This window comes from Seriola lalandi, unplaced genomic scaffold (assembly GCF_002814215.2).
Source record: "Seriola lalandi dorsalis isolate HSWRI2012SDOR001 ecotype SW California unplaced genomic scaffold, Sedor1 jcf7180002054095, whole genome shotgun sequence".
Classification (NCBI taxonomy): domain Eukaryota; kingdom Metazoa; phylum Chordata; class Actinopteri; order Carangiformes; family Carangidae; genus Seriola; species Seriola lalandi.
The window spans coordinates 5,408-22,951 of record NW_019524648.1 but is presented as its reverse complement, the minus strand read 5'-3'; the positions used below and the strand labels follow the sequence as shown (position 1 = coordinate 22,951).

General features: G+C 43.7%; 1 protein-coding gene and 1 long non-coding RNA gene across 2 annotated transcripts; one reads left to right on the top strand and one right to left on the bottom strand.

Moving 5' to 3' along the window:
- Positions 1-50: 50 nt before the first annotated feature.
- Positions 51-13,929, bottom strand: LOC111652875 (uncharacterized). The gene is made up of 24 exons (XM_023403261.2): positions 13,827-13,929; positions 13,161-13,260; positions 12,350-12,439; positions 12,052-12,174; positions 11,660-11,798; positions 11,226-11,410; positions 11,032-11,086; positions 10,280-10,486; positions 10,021-10,132; positions 9,736-9,807; positions 9,446-9,592; positions 8,996-9,158; positions 8,766-8,918; positions 8,558-8,671; positions 8,049-8,188; positions 7,206-7,326; positions 6,551-6,734; positions 5,652-5,812; positions 4,638-5,030; positions 3,249-4,411; positions 1,956-2,094; positions 1,516-1,638; positions 1,342-1,402; positions 51-453 (listed from the first exon to the last, which is right to left on the bottom strand). The coding sequence occupies exons 2-24, from the start codon at positions 13,257-13,259 to the stop codon at positions 317-319; spliced, it is 4,281 nt and encodes a 1,426-aa protein (XP_023259029.1). The 5' UTR covers position 13,260; positions 13,827-13,929; the 3' UTR covers positions 51-316.
- A 1,424-nt stretch (positions 13,930-15,353) lies between these two features.
- Positions 15,354-16,170, top strand: LOC147819301 (uncharacterized). The gene is made up of 2 exons (XR_015437065.1): positions 15,354-15,750; positions 15,898-16,170. It is a non-coding gene; the product is annotated as an uncharacterized LOC147819301 (long non-coding RNA).
- The last annotated feature ends 1,374 nt before the right edge of the window (positions 16,171-17,544 follow it).

Genomic DNA, 17,544 nt, shown 5'->3' with positions numbered 1-17,544 from the left:
TCAGTGCTGTGAGCCTGAGTTTCTTCATCCTCTCAGTGTTTTTCTGCTTTTGTTATCAGTGAAATAAAGGTCTGCTTAAGTTAAGTTATCTTGAGGTGTCTTATTGTCTCCTGTCATCATTTCACACCAAGTGTTTCTGGATAACAACAGGTCGACTGAATGACCCGACTCTGACATCCAATTAAAATGTTTTGTTGCCTCTCGTGAACACGGTTGTTTCTCTGCAGTTCGCAGGGATAAGAGGATTAGACTAAGCTGCGCATGGACCGAACCCCAAAATCAAAAACAATTAAATCCACGTTCTTCCTCCGAGTTTTCAGATCTCACCACCGGAGAGTTCCTGCACGAGGTCGAGTTTCTCCTCCAGGACATTCTCCATCTCCTCCTGCGTCTCCTCCTGCTCCGTCAGAGCCAAGCGCATGTCCTCGATCACACGCTCCTTGGCCTCCAGGTCTACACACACACACACACACACACACACACACACACACGCACACACACACACACGCGCACACACACACACACACACACACACACACACACAGCAGGTGGAGGTTTACATGCAGAACGCCACCCCTGCCCCCACACAGATATAAATTTACTGTAACATGTTGATCCCAGAGGGAAGTTTTCTCCTTTCCATAAACAGGTCAGAGGTCAGCTGCCGAGCACGTTCATTGTTTTACTCCAGGACTTTTCAGCTGAAAGACTCTCAGGATTTTCAGTTTTTATTTTCAACCCTGGAAAATATTATTTTTTCCCTTAAAGTATTTAAACCGAATAATTAATGAGAGAAACACAACACATCGAGAGATCATGACACAAATTAGCTGCATAAAACACCTGATTTGGCAGCAACTTGTAGCAGTGACAATGAATCCAGGTCGGTGCAGGTGGTGACCCAGTCTTCACAGCTCCGTGTTAATCACAGGTAGAGCTGATCTTTATAATCACCTCATCAATTTATCCATTTATAAAGGTGAAACTATCAAACCCTGCTTTCGTTTGAAACATCGAGGAACTAGCGTCACACGTCTTTCACAGTGTGTGTTGGTGAGTGTGAGACGTTCATGTCACACGTCTGCAGCTTCACAACGTGCTTCAACGCCAGAAACCAGGAAGTGAGTTTGGTGACATCATCATGGTTTTGACCAGGGACTGGTGTGATTGGTTCAACTAGCGGGAAACTTTGATGATTGGTCACAGTTGCGTAAAAGTTGCGGTGATTGGACAAAAACGCAAAGTCGCATAGAATTGACGGGGATTGGTTGAATTTCCGTTAATCATTGCGATCGAGACATCGCGGCTTTCTGGAAGGACTGAAAGTCACACGTGTTTTACCTTTACAGGACTTCTGGTAGAGCTGCAGCGTCTGGTCGGACTTGGCCTCGGATGATTGTTCCTAAAGAGCGGGAAAGAGGAGGAGAGTAAAACATCGTGCAGAGCACCAGCACGAAGGCAGCCGGCGGGAAATCAATCACACAACAAGAAGATGCAAAAGACGGATGACGTCACCAGTTTGAGCTGCTGGATGGTTCTGTCTCTGCCGGCGACCTCAGACTGAAGCTGCTTCTTGCTTTTCTCCACGTCAGACAGTTTCTGCCTCAAAAGCTTCTCCTCTTCTCTCATGGCCGAAATCTTCAGGGAAAAAACAGCAACACAGTCGTTCAGTCACCACAACTACAGACAAGCAGACACATGACAGTCCGTATAAACGAATAAAAACTAACAATAAATAGTATAAAAACAGGTATAAAAGTAGAATAGGTGCATGTACTATTTCTCTAATGGCACTCGGATAAAACTTGTCAGGAAGTACAAGTGTTTTAGTATCCGGTGATGTGGCATTTCAAGCTAAATAAATAAATAGACAGAGCGAGCTTTAAAAAGAGTAAAGGACTGCAACAGTTTGAATCACTGAATCATTTCAGGCTGCAGGTAAATGGAGTGTGTACCTCCTTCTGGACCTGCTGGATCTGCTTCTTGTAGTCGGCCAGTTTCTCTCGGAGGTCTGAGGTGTCGTCCTCTTTCCTCTGGAGGTCGACGCCGAGGCTCTTGACTTTCTCTGAGTCCCGTTTGGCGCTTTCTTTTAGTCTGGAGGAATGAGACGAGAAAACAATGAGAAGCTGAGACAGGGAGGTGCATTGTGGTGCGGAGCAACATCGAGGCTCCTGAGACTTTGAATTAAAACAACTCTCCCTGGACCCTGAGCTACCTGTGGAGGGAGGACAGGTGAGATAATGGAGGGAAAAATCTATTTCACAATGACAATCTAATATAGTTTAGTGGAGAAAAGATGAGTGGAGGTAATACAGAGAGATAATTACCAACAGAACAATATATACTGTAATCTGGAGACGCTGTTTCCTGACAGTTAAACTGATGGACTCCATTATAACAGCATTACACTTTAGATATTAAACATATTAGCATTAAACGCCAGCACTGAGACAAAACTTGCTAAATATTATATATAATTACCTCTTTCTTGAGTATTTCAGAAAACATTTCACGTCGTTTATCAAACTATTAAAATCTTAAGAAATAATGAAAACAGCAGCCTACCAGTGAAAAGAATATAGTTTGGGTGAAGAAGAACAGACAAAGTTGATCTTGTGTCACAGGAATTTAAAGCTTCTTTGTTTTTGCTTTTCTGTTGTTGTTGTTGTTGTTGTTGTTTTTCTTACTATTTAAAACTAATATATTGACTCTGGAAATAAACAGCCTCTGCCACAAAGAGAACAGCCCAGAATTATTTATGACTTCAACCTCTGGTTTACAGGTGAGGACTTTAATTTCTCTGGTGGAGCATCAGATAAAGTCTAAACCACATCAGCTTTAGCATCAGTAACATTATCAGCTGACCTTAACTGCTTAGCCTTTTTATTGTTTTGTGATCAAATCTTTATTATTATGTTTCCTCATAACTTAAAAACATGTCGCTGCCTGAAAGAGGGTTTTTATTTACCCCTTAATACTAGAGTCTCCACCCACTTCACCTGGACGGCACCTGGGTGAAACAATCCCAAAATAACTCAGTAAATACACAGATAAGATGATAGATAGTAAATAGATGAATAAGAGAAAAATAGATGTCAGTAAGTAAACAAATAAATAACTATAGAAACTAAAGAAATGAAAAAATAAAATTAATAAATAAAATAAATAAAAATGAAAAAAAAAAAATAATAATAATAATATAATAAAATAAACTAAAAATAAAAGATATATAAAGAGACGTCGGTTACCTGCTGATCTCCTCGGCTCTCTTCTCCAGCTCCTCGTCCTTCTGAGCGATGGCCTCATGTGCGACGGCCAGCAGCTCCCGGCGCCGCTCCGCCTCCCTGCGCCGGGCCTCCTGGACCGCCTGGCTCTCCTCCTCCTCCCGCCGCTCCTGCGCCTCCTTCAGGCTCTTCTGCAGGGTTCTTACCTGCGCTCCTGCCTCCAGCAGCTTTTTCTGCAGCTCTGCCTCTCTCTCTGCGGACGCTTTCTCCGCCTCTGCTAGCTTCTCCTCCATCTGTCCGTCCTTTTCCTTTAGCGTTCTATCCGTCTCTGAAGAGGCTCGCTGAGCTTCGGGTTTGCACGGAGACTCCTTTGTTTCCTCCATGTTGGAGAGCTTTGCCCTCAGGGACGCCACCTCTGCCTGGAGATCAGAGTTCAACCTCTTGAGCTCTTCTTCAGCAGCAGCGCTGCAGGAACTGCTCGAACCTTTAGCCTCTCCTCGCTCGGCCTTGAGCTGCTCTACAGTTTGCTCCTGTTCACTAATCCTCCGCTTCAGATCGTCTAAGAGTTTGTCGGAGGTTTCTTTCTGTTCGCTCAGTTTGTGTTCTAGCTCCTCCAGCAGCTGTTGTGACTCTGCTTTCTGCTCTCGCAGCTTCTCGTTGAGATCCTCCACCTGCTTTTCTGAGGCCTGCGTTTGTTCCTCCAGTTTTGCTCTCAGCTGTTCGACTTCTTCTCTGGAAGCGAGCTCTTGACATTCAAGCTTGGAGCGGAGCTCCTCTTGCTCCTCAAGCTTCTTTCTCAGCTCTTCAATTTGCTGTTTTGAAGCTTCGTTCTGTTGACTGAGCTTCTCATTAAACTCTTCCAGCTGTTGCTTGTGCGCCAGCTGTTCCTTTGCCTGTGCGAGCTCACGCTCCAGCTCCGGCATTCGTCTGCGACTTCTCTCGCTTTTCTCCTTTTCGTCAGCCAGATTCTTCCTGAGCTCCGACGCTTCGTCTCTCAGCCGAGCGCTGACGCCGTCAGACGACGCTGCGGTGGTCTGCAGTTCCTGCGTCAGGCCTTCAGCTTCCTGCGTCAGGGTGTGGATCTGGGACGTCTTCTCCTGGATCTGCTTGGAGTGTTCATCCAGATGTTTCCGAGCAGACTGCAGCTGGACCAGCGCTCGTTCGGCTCTCTCCGTCTCGCTCGTCACCTGCAGTCATTTCCACAAACATCACTTTCTTTTATTCGTGTAAGGAAGAACTCAAACGTCAGACCTCTCTACACATTCAGCACTAATGGTATATTTACATGAGGATCATTTCCAGCTCCATCCCCAAAACTACAAACCCTGGTTTTCAAGGAGGTTAACTTCTTCTGTTTGGTGGAGGATTTAGTTTCATTTTAGCATATGGTTAAAAAACTACACCATGACCCACCTGGCGTTCTGCAGCTTCCAGTTTGTCAGTCAGCTCTCTGACTTCCTGCTGAAGCGCTTCGCCCTCCTGCTGCTTCTTTCCTCTCTCCTTCCTCTCCGTCTCCAGAGCCGACCGAGCCTCCTCCAGAGCAGCAAGCGCCTCCTCTCTGCGCCGCCTCTCTTCTGCGAGGCCTGCCACGGCTTTCTCTTTGTCTCTCCTCTCTTCGTCGAGCGAGGCTTCCACCTCCCCTCTGCCTCGCCTCACCTCCCCGAGTGTGGCGAGGGTCTCCTCCCTCGCTTTCCTCTCCTCCTCTAAGGAAGCCAGTGCCTCCTCTTTGCCGACCGTCTGGTACTCCAGAGCGGTGAGGGCGTCTTCTCTGGCCTTCTGCTCCTCCTCGAGGGAGGTCAACGCCTCCTGGGTGTGAGGACACACTGATTAATTACTATTTTAGTGTTTAAACAGATGACACAGGTAAACATAGATGAAACATTAGTGTCAGAGTTTATTAAAGTTTATTTCCTTTATTTCAAAAGGGACAAAACAAACACAAAGACTCGAACTTCCCAGATCAGAGAAGCAGCTGCCAAAACACAACTGATTGATTGATTCCTTTGCACCAGGAATCAATAAAAGAAAAGAAGAGAGAATCTGGTATATTTTAAATTCATATATTTAATAATTAATAATTACTTGAAACATTGATGATTTAAAGGGCAGGTTTTGGATTTGTTGGGCTGATATTGTAAACAGCTGATTGCACCTTGTTTCCTGTGGCTGCAGGTAGAACCTCAACTGGTTCTGAATATAATTAAAACACAGTGCATCACCTGCTAAACCCACATTATTCATCTTCTGCATGCACATAGAGTAGACATGATGTCATCATGTTATATTCTCTCTCTCAGTAAATACAGTCACATATTTTCGATGCTCACCCAGCTGACCTAGATGAGTAAGCCCGTCACCCGGTTACAAACATCGGGCTAATAGTGTGTAAGCCAGAGGACAGACTCGGGGTCGGAAAGTCACGCTAACCTGCAGCCGGTCTCTCAGGGGGCGGCGGCCCTGCGAGCTCGGCTCCGCCTCCCTCTGCAGGTCCTCCACTCGTTTCTCCAGCAGGACAATCTGTGACGACTTCTCCTGGAGCTGGAAGAGGAGCCTCCTTTTCTCCTCATCCTCCTCTCCGCTGGTTTCTCCTTCACCAACACAGGAAACACACACTGGTATTGAAGAGTGTCTCTATCACTTTAAAAACACGTTACAGGGTCAAAGCGAGTTTATGATGCTAATGTGTAGGTCGTCTAATTATTAACATTTCTATATTCAATGTGCTGTTACAGTCAGTCAGAGACAAACACACTCAAAGTCTCACTGAAATATTTTGTACGACGACAACTTTTAGATGTCCATAACATGTCATCCATGAGTTTCCCCTAGGGGATCAATAAAGTATCTATCTATCTATCTATCTATCTATCTATCTATCTATCTATCTATCTATCTATCTATCTATCTATCTATCTATCTTTCCATACAAATAGAGATTTTATCAAGTTGTGAATTTAATTTTTTTTTGTGGTTCTCAAAAACACTGAAAATTTACATTTGAAAAAGATCAGCAGAGGATCAGCCCTGGTATCAACATCTGTCTCAGGTGATCCGATCACAAGTGGTCAGCACTAGGTTCAGGTGTGAACACACCCAAGATGCATCGAGGACTGACATGGGAAGAGGAACCTCACTCACTGGAGAGGCATTTTAACTCCAGGTGTGAACTGACAAACTCAGAGCTGAACACTTGTTCACCTGAGACGCATGTTAATGTAGAGTTTCCTTCCAGTCTCTAATCCACAGAACACACGTAGAACTACTTTCCTATGAAGAAATATCCTCTGGACCCCACAACACGCTGATGGACTCTCATGTGCGTTTACCATTGTGTTTGTGAGCCATCTGCTGGTGCTTGGTCAGTTCCAACACCTTCCTCTCCAGTTCCTCCACGGCGTCGCTCCCGTCTCCACGACGCCCCGCTTGGCCCGAGTCCAGACACTTATGAGCAGCTTCAGCGGCCTCCTTTATACCCGCCAGGTCAGAGGAGAAGGAGTCCAGAGATTTGTCCTGCAGGAGGAAGTGAACATGAGAGAAATTAATCAGGGAGATTAGCGAGCACATTCCCACAATATAAGTGTTTGTGTTTGTGTGTGTGTGTGTGTGTGGAGAGAGAGCGGGAGAGTGACAGAGGGAGAGAGAGAGGGAGAGAGATGGAGAGGGAGAGGGAGAGACAGAGACAGAGAGAGGGAGAGAGATGGAGAGGGAGAGAGCGAGACAGAGACAGAGGGAGAGAGAGATGGAGAGGGAGAGGGAGAGAGAGAGAGAGACAGAGACAGAGGGAGAGAGAGAGACAGAGGGAGAGAGCGAGACAGAGACAGAGGGAGAGAGAGAGACAGAGGGAGAGACAGAGACAGAGGGAGAGACAGAGACAGAGGGAGAGAGAGAGACAGAGGGAGAGAGCGAGACAGAGACAGAGGGAGAGAGAGAGACAGAGGGAGAGAGAGAGACAGAGGGAGAGAGAGAGAGAGGTTGTGTTACCATGACGTTTGCGTTGTGACCGGTTCCAGCTTTGGCCATTTTGTCAATAAGGTTCTTGAAGATCTCGAGCCTCCTCTCCGCTCGCTCCTCCAGGATTTCCCGCTCTCTCCCCAGACGGTCACTGCACAAAAACACACACACACACACACACACACACACACACACACACACACACACACACACACACTTATATGACATTTGAAAAAGCAAGGCGTATCTTTAGGGTCAGCCCAATGAATCTGGAAAAGAAGTTTGTTAGGAGCTGGACCTGACGAGGAGTATAACGCAGATCACAGAAATGTAAAGCGAATATTTATTCTGATTTACGAGAAAATAATATCGATGAAGTGGAAAGATACAAAACCTCCAACCGTAACTCAGTGGGTTCAGAGCCTGAACGAACGGCTGCGAGTCTACAGGTGAAAACAGACGCTTTTACACAAAGGTGGACGACTGTTAAATAATATGTTGATGGAAAACTGTGTCGTTATAATGGACTGTCTCTGAAACTGTCGGTTATATTCCCTCCAAACACCTTCATGCTGTAAACGCCTCTGTGAGAAATGTGAGTCTCTCTATTTATTCATTCTAATTCTAATTACTTTTATTTATTTTTTAGGGTGTGAGTTCTTATGTCAGACAATGTATTGTTCTGTAAAGTATTAAATTAAATCATATGACTGATGCTTTTATTATGAAAATCTGCAAATCATGAACACACTAACAGGCCTGTAAAACTGGGAAAACTCTGGTAATCACATGAATGGGAGGCGGTGCAGTTACAGACCACAGGTGGACATGTGCATTATAAAACAAGAAGAAGAAGAAGAAGAAATGTCTCACCTGTAGTCGTTCTGCATCTCAGAGAAAAGCTCGGAGAACTCTCTGCTGATCTCCTCTCTCACTCGCGCCTCCAGGAGCAGACTCTCGGCCCGCTCCTTCTTCAGCTGCACCTGCAGCTGCTTCAACAGCGCCACCTGCCTCTGAGGAGCCGCACACACAACCACGTCCTGTTATTTCAGTAACACTGCTGAACACGGGCAACACACGGCCGTCATATGACGCGGCGCCAGTAGAAACATGAGAGAAAATCCAAACATGAAACCTTGTATCTACAATACTTTCTTTCCCACCTCCCGACCTCCTTCCTGTTCACAGTGTGGAGGCAGAATCATATAAAGCAGGGAACAGTGAAAAGTTTAGTAAAGACGGTTGGGCCTCTCCAGTACTCCTGAAACACAAGTCATTATCTTCTCTAAATGTTTTCTTGCCTCCCTGATGTTTCACTCTGTGCAGGAATCTAAAAATCTCTTCTCTCCTTTAATGATACGGTAAAACACGAGGAGACTGACCTGGTGCATCTTTTTACTCAGGAGAATTTTGTCTTCGTCTTCTTCATTGCCTGTCTGATCCACGGTTACTTCCATCAGGCCGTCTTCTTCCTCACACTCATCGCCCACATCCTCCTGGAGAACACGTTTTAATAACACCATGATTTCACTTGTTATGATTCAAGAGCTGTAAAAATAAAAAAGTAGTGAACGAGGACCCTCAACCCACCTGCACATCCTCCAGGCTGCTTTCCCAGCCATTCAAGGAGCTCCTCCTGCTGCTCCGGGCAGCCCTCTTCTCACCGCTGCTGGTGATGACGGATGCCTCGCTGGCAGATCTCTGGGGGATGATGGGAGGGGGCCGTGTGGACAGAACCACAACCTGGAAACAGAGTCGGGTTAGCTCCTGACTGATTGATTGAATGAACGCACGATAAAAAGAGAAAATAAAATACGCACCTTCTGCGCCACAGCAGAGAACTTGAGGACGTTGAGCGTCTCGTCGTACATGGAGGCGCACTGGTTGATGTTGACGATCATACAAGCTTTACCTCGACCACAGAAGAAGCCCTGCAGGTAGTGGGTCAGCTTGCTCTCCCTGAAGGGAACATGCTGAAGCAGCCTGACGGCGGGAGCAGACACACGGTTAGCTTCGATATATGTGGAGACGCTGCAGTCTTAAACTGATTTAAAGACGCATTCATTACAAAAATAATCCGACAGACGCATATGATCGTGAAGTTGTGACAGCAAAAGTGTTGGTGACTCCACAAACTCCTGAGAAAAATATTTCTGAAAAGTGGGTTTATCTTTTCCTTTGTTTTGTTTTTGGAGGTTAAAGAGAGACATAATAATCACACAGCAGTAGAAGCTGTAGGAGAAAAGAAAGTTGACGGGTCATGATCTCACTTGGCCTGCTGGTTGTGTCGCAGTGCGTTGATGCATTTTCCCAGGATGAGCAGCGAGGTGTTGATGTTTCCCGCTTCTTTCAGACGCTCGCCTTTATTCTGGGTCTTGGCGCAACGCTCGGAGCCGGCCAGGTCACACAGACACAACCTGACGACAAACACATTCATCCAGGTAAAGAAGACGAGACCTTACACAAAAACAAAATCTTTACATTCACGTTCAACATTATTGAATGTTTACCAGACTTTATTGTGCACAGCGCTGCCAGTTAAATCTGAAGTTTCACTCACTCACTGACTGTGTGAACCCTCGGAGTCCCGATGTCCTCGATCCTCAAAACACGGATGGAGAAAATACTGTGACTGCAGAGAGAGAATTAAAATGGTGTAATCAATCTTTTTAATGTGAGCTGTGTTTATTTCATTGTGACTACAACTATAGCTGAGGATAAGAAGTAGTGAGATAAACAGAACACACCAAAGGTTCCTAGTATCGTTGGTGATGTAGGAATAAATCATTTATATTATTATTATTATTAGATTTTTGCACTCGGTGCTGCTGCGTGTCGTGCTCACCTCCTGCTGGAGAGCTGGTTGAGTCGGGTGGAGGAGAAGCTCTGGTTCCTCTTGCCCAGCTTCATCACCTTGTAAGCCTCTTCTGCACTGTTCACCTGAACCCAACGCAGGTCTGAACACAGACACACCAACAGAACATTCACGTGAACTTTTGCTGTTTTGAAGTTGAAGAAGTTTCCCACCGTTAACGTGTGCGTTTGTCCCAGTGTTCAGAAACACGTCGGAGCGGTTGTAAGAAAACAGAGGTTTCATTTCAAACCTTTGACAAAAGCGTTGCCCTTGACGTCCTGCGACAGGCGCAGCACTGTCCTCCGCGGGGCCGCGCTGGGCGCCACCTCCAGGAGGTCGTGAATGTTCTCGTTGTAGATTTCACAGAAGGAAACCCAGACGGAGAACTTGGTGTTTGTTTCCACCTCCAGGCTGATTCTGTCCTCTGCTGCTACAGACGTCCCCAGGATGGAGGGAGCTGCAAAACATTAAAAATCCCTCATTATAGTGGATAAAATAACAGCAGTAACTTCAGTGTTTCCTCTACATTCATTTAGCCACTGCTAAATCATAGCCGCCACGCCTTCAAATTTCTTTTTTTTTTTATTGTTGCAAATGCACCACCGCCACATCACATTTATTTATTTTTTACTTTTTACATTTTCAACTGGTTAGAGTTGAAGTAACATTTATTTTTCACAAACCAAAGGTATTTATTTTTATTGACATTGGACCCCCCCCCCGGAGAGTATGCCCCCCCACTGCTGAAAAAAATCCTAGAGGAAACACTGAACTTTATACTTCACCTTTATACAGAATAAAACTATTTAAAACCACAGTGAAAACTACAAAAATCCAAACTGCCGAGGTTTTACATTTTGTAAATATAAACAGAATAATTAAACTTTATCAACAGTGCACAGCTGGTGTCGCTGCTGATTTACACCTGCAGTGCAAGAAACAGAGAAAAACCCACTAACTAATTAACAGATAAACAGATTAAAAGACAAATGTAAATCTTGCCTTCAAGGAGAGTCTTATTGGTCACGTTCAAAATGCTGGCGTTGCTCCTCTCACTCTGAAAGAGGAAACATGACAAGTTTATTTATATATGGCACATTTTAGAGCAGTGGAAATTATAAAACATATCAAACAAGACACAAAAACAATCACTTAGACAAACAGGTCTAAACAGGCAGACCGGACGGCCACGTTACCTCTTTCAACAGCTTGAAGAGGTTTCTCTTGAACAGCGCCTCCTCGGCCTGCTGCTCCCTGGTGAGACGCGTGAACTCTCGGCAGCGGTGAGGTTTGATGCTCATCCCAGGGAAAACCTGTTCATCGATGCTGCTGAAGATCACATCAAGAGACCTGGGCAGGATACCTGCATCAGCATCTGGACCTAAGGTGACGGGAGCAAATCGTTGGACTGTGTGGAAGTTTATGGCGTTTCTCTCATCGTTAAACGCTCCAGACAGAAATAAACTAAACAAAGAGACCAAACAAAGCAGAATCTACACTAACTAAAGTTGCAACACCTGTAAAATATACTTAGATCATCCATCAGCAACAAACTGAGATCTCAGTGTTGAAAAGCAGAGCATGTGTCTTTATCTGTGTAGCGCTGCACGTATGAGGCAGTGGAACAGACCTAAGAATGTGAAGGTCTTCCCGGCGTTGGTGACTCCATAAGTGAAAACCAGAGAGTTTCCCCCTTCGAGAACATCTTTCACCAGATCCTTCACCGTGCCTTCAAACAGCTCTCTCTGTGTCGTCTCAGGACCATACACCTGTTCAAGGATGGAAAGAAAGTTTATCGCTAATGTTAAAAATGAAGCAAACACATCTTTCAAATTGGGATTCTTCAAACTTCTCTGACCCTGTTTTTAGGTTCAAAGGCACCAAAATGGATCGTATACAAATATAACCACATATTCAAAAGTGATTCTTTCAATACATGAGTCTGAGAAAAGAAAAGAAATCTTTCTGTGGCCAGAGGAAATAAAACTTGTTTGGCTTTCTAATCTGTAAGGAAGCAGAAACCTGAGAGAACTGGAAGCGCTGTCCGGTCTGTGGCAGTGATCTGTCAGTGCTCAGCCTCGCCGAGAGCGACAGACTGGGAGGCTTCAGCAGAACCGTGTCAGGAGGCTCGATGGCAACACAGTCCTGTTACACAAAACAAAAAGGATTTTATCTTTGACCTTTAATAGCAGAACAGTTCAACTGGAAAACAAAGCCGACTTTAAAAATAAGTACAAGCCAGGAAGCCAAGCAGCTACCAAAGTCACTGGTATTCATTTCTGATCAACTCCCTGCTTATTTGATTTTTCTTTATTTTTACCTGTGACTCTCCGTTACTGCTCTCTGCTGAGGTGAAGGGTCGTATTCGGAGGTACACCTGAAGGTGTTCTCTCTCCTCGATGCTGCAACGCTGCACGACAGATCAGGGTTTAATCACAAACAGCAAAAGCAAAGTGAAATACTACATTTATTGGCATTAGGTTGAAGCTCACATCTGGATTAGTAGACAACATAACCATCAGTTGGTGGTTCAGGAGTTAAAGACAAGTGGAAACAAAGGGAATAACTGTGTTACACAAAAGTAGCAGTCTCAAAATTTTCGAAGTTAGAGCGGCCTCACTTCCTAGTTTACAGAAAGACTGTGATTGTTAATGTGGCTCATCCAGCTAACACCTAGTGCATGCTGGGAGAAGCTGGGCTTATGGGTGCTAAATAAGGTGGTGGTAGATAAAGAAATCAGACTTTCACGCTGCTGTGCAACAACTACTGACACAGAAGTCCACAAGTCCATGAAATGGAAAATACCATCAGCATGTTTATGGGGAAAAATGCACGGATACGTGTCAAACAGGGATTTCTCTAGTTTCATACAGTTATCCTGAGAGAACCAGCTGATATTTGAACAAAACAACACAAGGGTAAAACGGTTAATACTGATTATGTTCTTCTTGAACTTAGTGTAAAAACCTGCACGTGAATAAATTGCCACAGTGCAATCATTTGATTGAGTTGCTGTCTGATACCTGGAGCACAGACTGAAGTAAAACCTACATATCCTAATTTTTTTTACTCCCTAATATCAGCATCGGTCGGGCTCCAGTGGCGGTAGTAGAAGTATTGATCAGGTTTACCTGTGAGTCCGGTAAGGTGCAGAAATCTGATGAGTGGACTCTCTTCAAATCGTCGACCTCTACCTGAGATCTGTTGTTCGGGCATAAATCCGTCATCATCCTGCAACAGGAAAAAAAAGAGTAAATCAGGTATCGAAAAGGTAAAAGGTCAAGTGATGTCACTCGGACTAACTTTGGGCGTCACATAAACTCAAGGGGAGCAGCTCTAACGTTAGCCCGCAGAGTGTCACGCCCTTCATAAAAACTGGTCCCTTTGAAACTGGTTTGGTATCGACTTTTTCTTTTTTATTATTCTAAATAAACCGTTAAGGGATTTAACGTGACTTTGGCACAGGCGTTGAAATAACCTTTGTTAAGCAACAGTTGGTCCACAAACTGCACCTGAAAACGGTTTAAAGTTGACTTTATATTGAATAAGTATTGGTTACTTATCATCGAGCTCGAGCTGAATCCTCACTTTGTTAACGCCATCTGTCTCGGTCGATATATAAAGCCATTTTTTATTGTTTGTTTTGTATTCACGTTCATTAGCTAACATGCTAACCAGCTAGCTAGCTCCTGTCAACTGATACTTATACCGTATTTTGACAAAAGTCCGTTTACTGTTCTGAAAGTAACTCGACACACGACACTACAGCTGATATATTACTCAGGACAGATACTCACCTGGCGGTTTTATGTGGGACATGAGGTATAAAAACGAAAAAATAGTCGTTTGTGTGCTAACTTGACGTTGAGCTAAACACAACAACACAGCCGCGGTCTGAGTTTGAAACGGACCAATCGAATTCAAGCAGGAACTGCGCATGCGTCCTTTCTATGCTGCGTTCAGGAGATACTTTTGTGGTCGGAAATCAGAAGATCTCGTGCTAGGGTTCCGAAGGCAATGGTGTGTTTACGGAACTAATCTATTATTTTGAGATCGACCACACAATAGGTGTTAGAAAATGACTCAGTGACTCAGACGAGACAAATCCTCAGGCAGCAAAAGTCAGTTATATATAAATATACTATGAAATATGAAAGAACACATTTTAATGTTATATTATAATTATAATATTTGTTGTTTGTTTTTGTGTTTGTTTGTTTTTTAATTACTGTTGATTCAAGCCTCATAGATGTAATAAAAGTGCTGCTTTTTAATAAAGACTTTCTATATTGGCTTTAACTCCAACCACTCCAACTGCAACACATCAAATATAATAATTATAATTTATGTCAATTAAAAGTTGTAAATGAAGACAGAAAACGTTGTCCTGTCTTCTCTTCATCTCTTCCCTCCACTCCTCCACAGTCTTTCCACCAACAGTCACAGTGTGACACACCTGCAATGTGAGTGAGGTCAGTGTCAATCCTTCTGGGTTGGACACACTTGCTGCAGATGTTTGACGTTGGCAGCCGGAGGGTTTTTCCTCCAGGCAGCCGCCCCCGCTCTGCCACAGCAGCTTCAGGTCACCTTCCTCTTCCTGTAGCCTCTGGTCCTGGGTACAGGTAGTCCAGGCAGAGGAGGGGGAGGAACAGAGGAGGGGAGGACCAACAGCACTGGATGACAGAACTTTAGTTTAAAATGTTTAAATAATGAATTAATACTATCAACAGTGTGTGAAGCAGCCACAGTGATGATGTCATGATCAAGACCTCTATCTGTTGTATTTCAGAGTTATCTACTGAAAATTTGCTTTTACAGTATATAAATCTATGCTTGGATTATAAAATACAATCATGCTTTCCCTCATACTTACATTCAATTTGTTTGTACATTTGTATTCACCCTTTTTGCATTCAGGCCAGTAGATGTTGCACCGTTCACATGACTTATCAAGATATAAACCGTAGCTTGGTTAGCAAGGTGCATCTTCACCTGAACTGTGATATTAACAGGGATGCTAATTTTGGCTTGCAAAGAAACAGGCTTCAAACAAAATGAACTTACCGGAAAAAATTGAACCGCCGACTCCTCTGAGTGTCTTTTAGAACAAGACATTTACAGGCAAACAACATGTTGGAGCTAACTTTGATGAACTGAAAACACAATAACAAGTCAAATGTCTGACACATCGCTCTGACCTCATATCCAGATTAACAGGCAGGTCCCTCTGTGTGTCAATCACGCGGTAGCCACGCCCTAAAGCCACTCTGCTTTAACGTCTATTTTCTTTTAAATAGGACCATCATTTTAAAAATCTCTCACATCTCACTACACTTTGAAAATGCTCCAGGCACATGGAGATTTCCAGCGTGTGATCTGCTGGGATTGTGAACTAACAGCATGTGTGAGATGTTCTGTGAAGCCGGACCAGCAGCTGCTTTGTGACCAACAGGAGGATTGTTTCAATTGTATCCTGAACACAACAAGCAGCCAGAGGAAGTTTCAGAGAAGAGAGTTATGTGGTCAGATTTGTGGCTGGACCACAGCAGCACTGACTGACTGACGGACTGACAATATTTCTCCATTATTTTCAGGCACATTGTCAGTATCTCCTACATCGTGGCTGCACAGCGAGTCTGTTGAGCTCCAGCAGAGTTGTGAAGATGAGCTTCAGGTGTTTGATGTTTAGTCCGGTGGAACATTAGAAAGCAGCCACAGAAGGTCAGAGCATTCTTTGTCAGTACAGATCATTTAAATTACATTTGTTTAAGCTTTATTAAAGTAATTGTAAACAAAAAAATAATGAAATCATACTTTTTAAGGACTTGACAGTGAATCTTAGTGTCTCCTGTTATTTCTTCCCCTCAGATGCTCCAAGGATCCAGCTGATTACTGGCAGTTTGAAGGTGGAAACTACTGGAACACTGAGAGAAGAAAACAGACTAAATACACCAGAGGGGGAGGGATAATGAGGGGCAGGTGAAACTAATCTGGGAGGGGCAGAGTGTAAATGCAGACTATGATGTAGAAGGAATATTTTAATATTAACATTTGACTGTTGTTTAAATTTTCTTTTGGAACAGCACCTTCAATATTTCTGTTGATTCTGTTGGAGATAATAAACTGTTTATATCCCTAAAACTGATTTAATTTACACAAAATATAAGGAAAATCCTGGCACACGATGAAGGAACACTCGTTGGTTTGTTGGCAAGAATACAAGAACATGCCATGAATCTTCTGTCACGACACTTCATGTCTTTGACCTGGGAACCAGCAGCAGGTTTCTCCAGTCCTGCTGGTTCCCAGTATGTGCATGTGTCGTTCTTACAAGTTCGTACAGGCCTGTGATGGTAAAGTTACAGGCATCTTCTCTTGACTCAGCTACCTTCATATGTGCACAGTGATTCCAGCAGTTTAATTACTTTTCCAACGTTAACGTCTAAAACCACAAACAATTTCTTCAAAGGAAATTAATGATTTTTTATGTTTTAATTGATTGATTGATTTTAATTGAACACTGCTCTCCTGTGTCGTATTCATCCATCCACCACAACCTCCTACCTAAACTTATACTGTAACCATGACAACAAAGGTCATCGTAATGTTGAGGAAGTTACTTATTTTAACCCAAACCACCATATTTTCCAGAACCTAACCAAGCGATGAGCGTTTATTATTGTAACCATGGCGACGGAGTTAGGTGTGCCGCCCTCAGTACAGTCCCGGTAAACTCAAGCAAATTTACACTCCCACCTGACAAACACTAAAACTTTAAAAAGGTGAGTCTTTGCTAATAAAAAGTGACGTCATTTCAGACTCTCTACACCTTGAAGCTTCGGTGGCTCCTTCCCACTGAAACTCAGTCGATTATGGATCCACGATCAGCTGATCAGTTCCTGACTGTGTCAGTGACACTTTACCCAGAAACTTACTCTGATACTGAGGCCTGAGGACGATGTAAACCACAGCTGAGGCGGTAACGAATGTGTGGAGCTCAGTGTTCATCAGTCACAGCTCTGATGACGGCCTCACTCTCACTGTTTTACACGTCATGTTAATTAAAGATCGAGCTCGCAATATATGTTAAATAAATGACTCAGACAAGACAAAACCTCTGGCAGCAGTCAGTTATAGTTGAATATACTATTAAATATGAAATAATACATTTTAATAAGTTTATTAACAAACATTGATTTGTTATTTGTTATTTGTTTCTTTTTTTCTTTTTGATGAATTAATTGTTTCAAGCAGAAATGCCAAACTAGTTACTGCTGGTTCAGGCCTCATACATGTAATGATGCTGCTTTTTGGACCAATGGTTGGACAAAGAGTCAGTTTGAATATATCTACTCTCTCTGGGAAATTGAGCTTTTACAGTGTTCTGACATTTTACAGACATGAATAATTAAATGATTAATTATTATATGAAGGTATTGGCAGATTAAGGCTTGGTGAGGGTGTGGGGCCACATTATTTTATTTTATTTATCCAGGAAGTCTCTTATTATACATT

Bases quoted from the DNA above. Each gene is read 5' to 3' on its own strand.
- LOC111652875 (XM_023403261.2), bottom strand. From the start codon at position 13,259: ATGATGACGGATTTATGCCCGAACAACAGATCTCAGGTAGAGGTCGAC. The intron at 6,735-7,205 runs GTAACACAACCT...TTCCTCCTGCAG, and splicing joins GTCACAACGCAAACGTCATG to GACAAATCTCTGGACTCCTT. The intron at 4,412-4,637 runs GTGGGTCATGGT...AAATGACTGCAG, and splicing joins TGGAAGCTGCAGAACGCCAG to GTGACGAGCGAGACGGAGAG.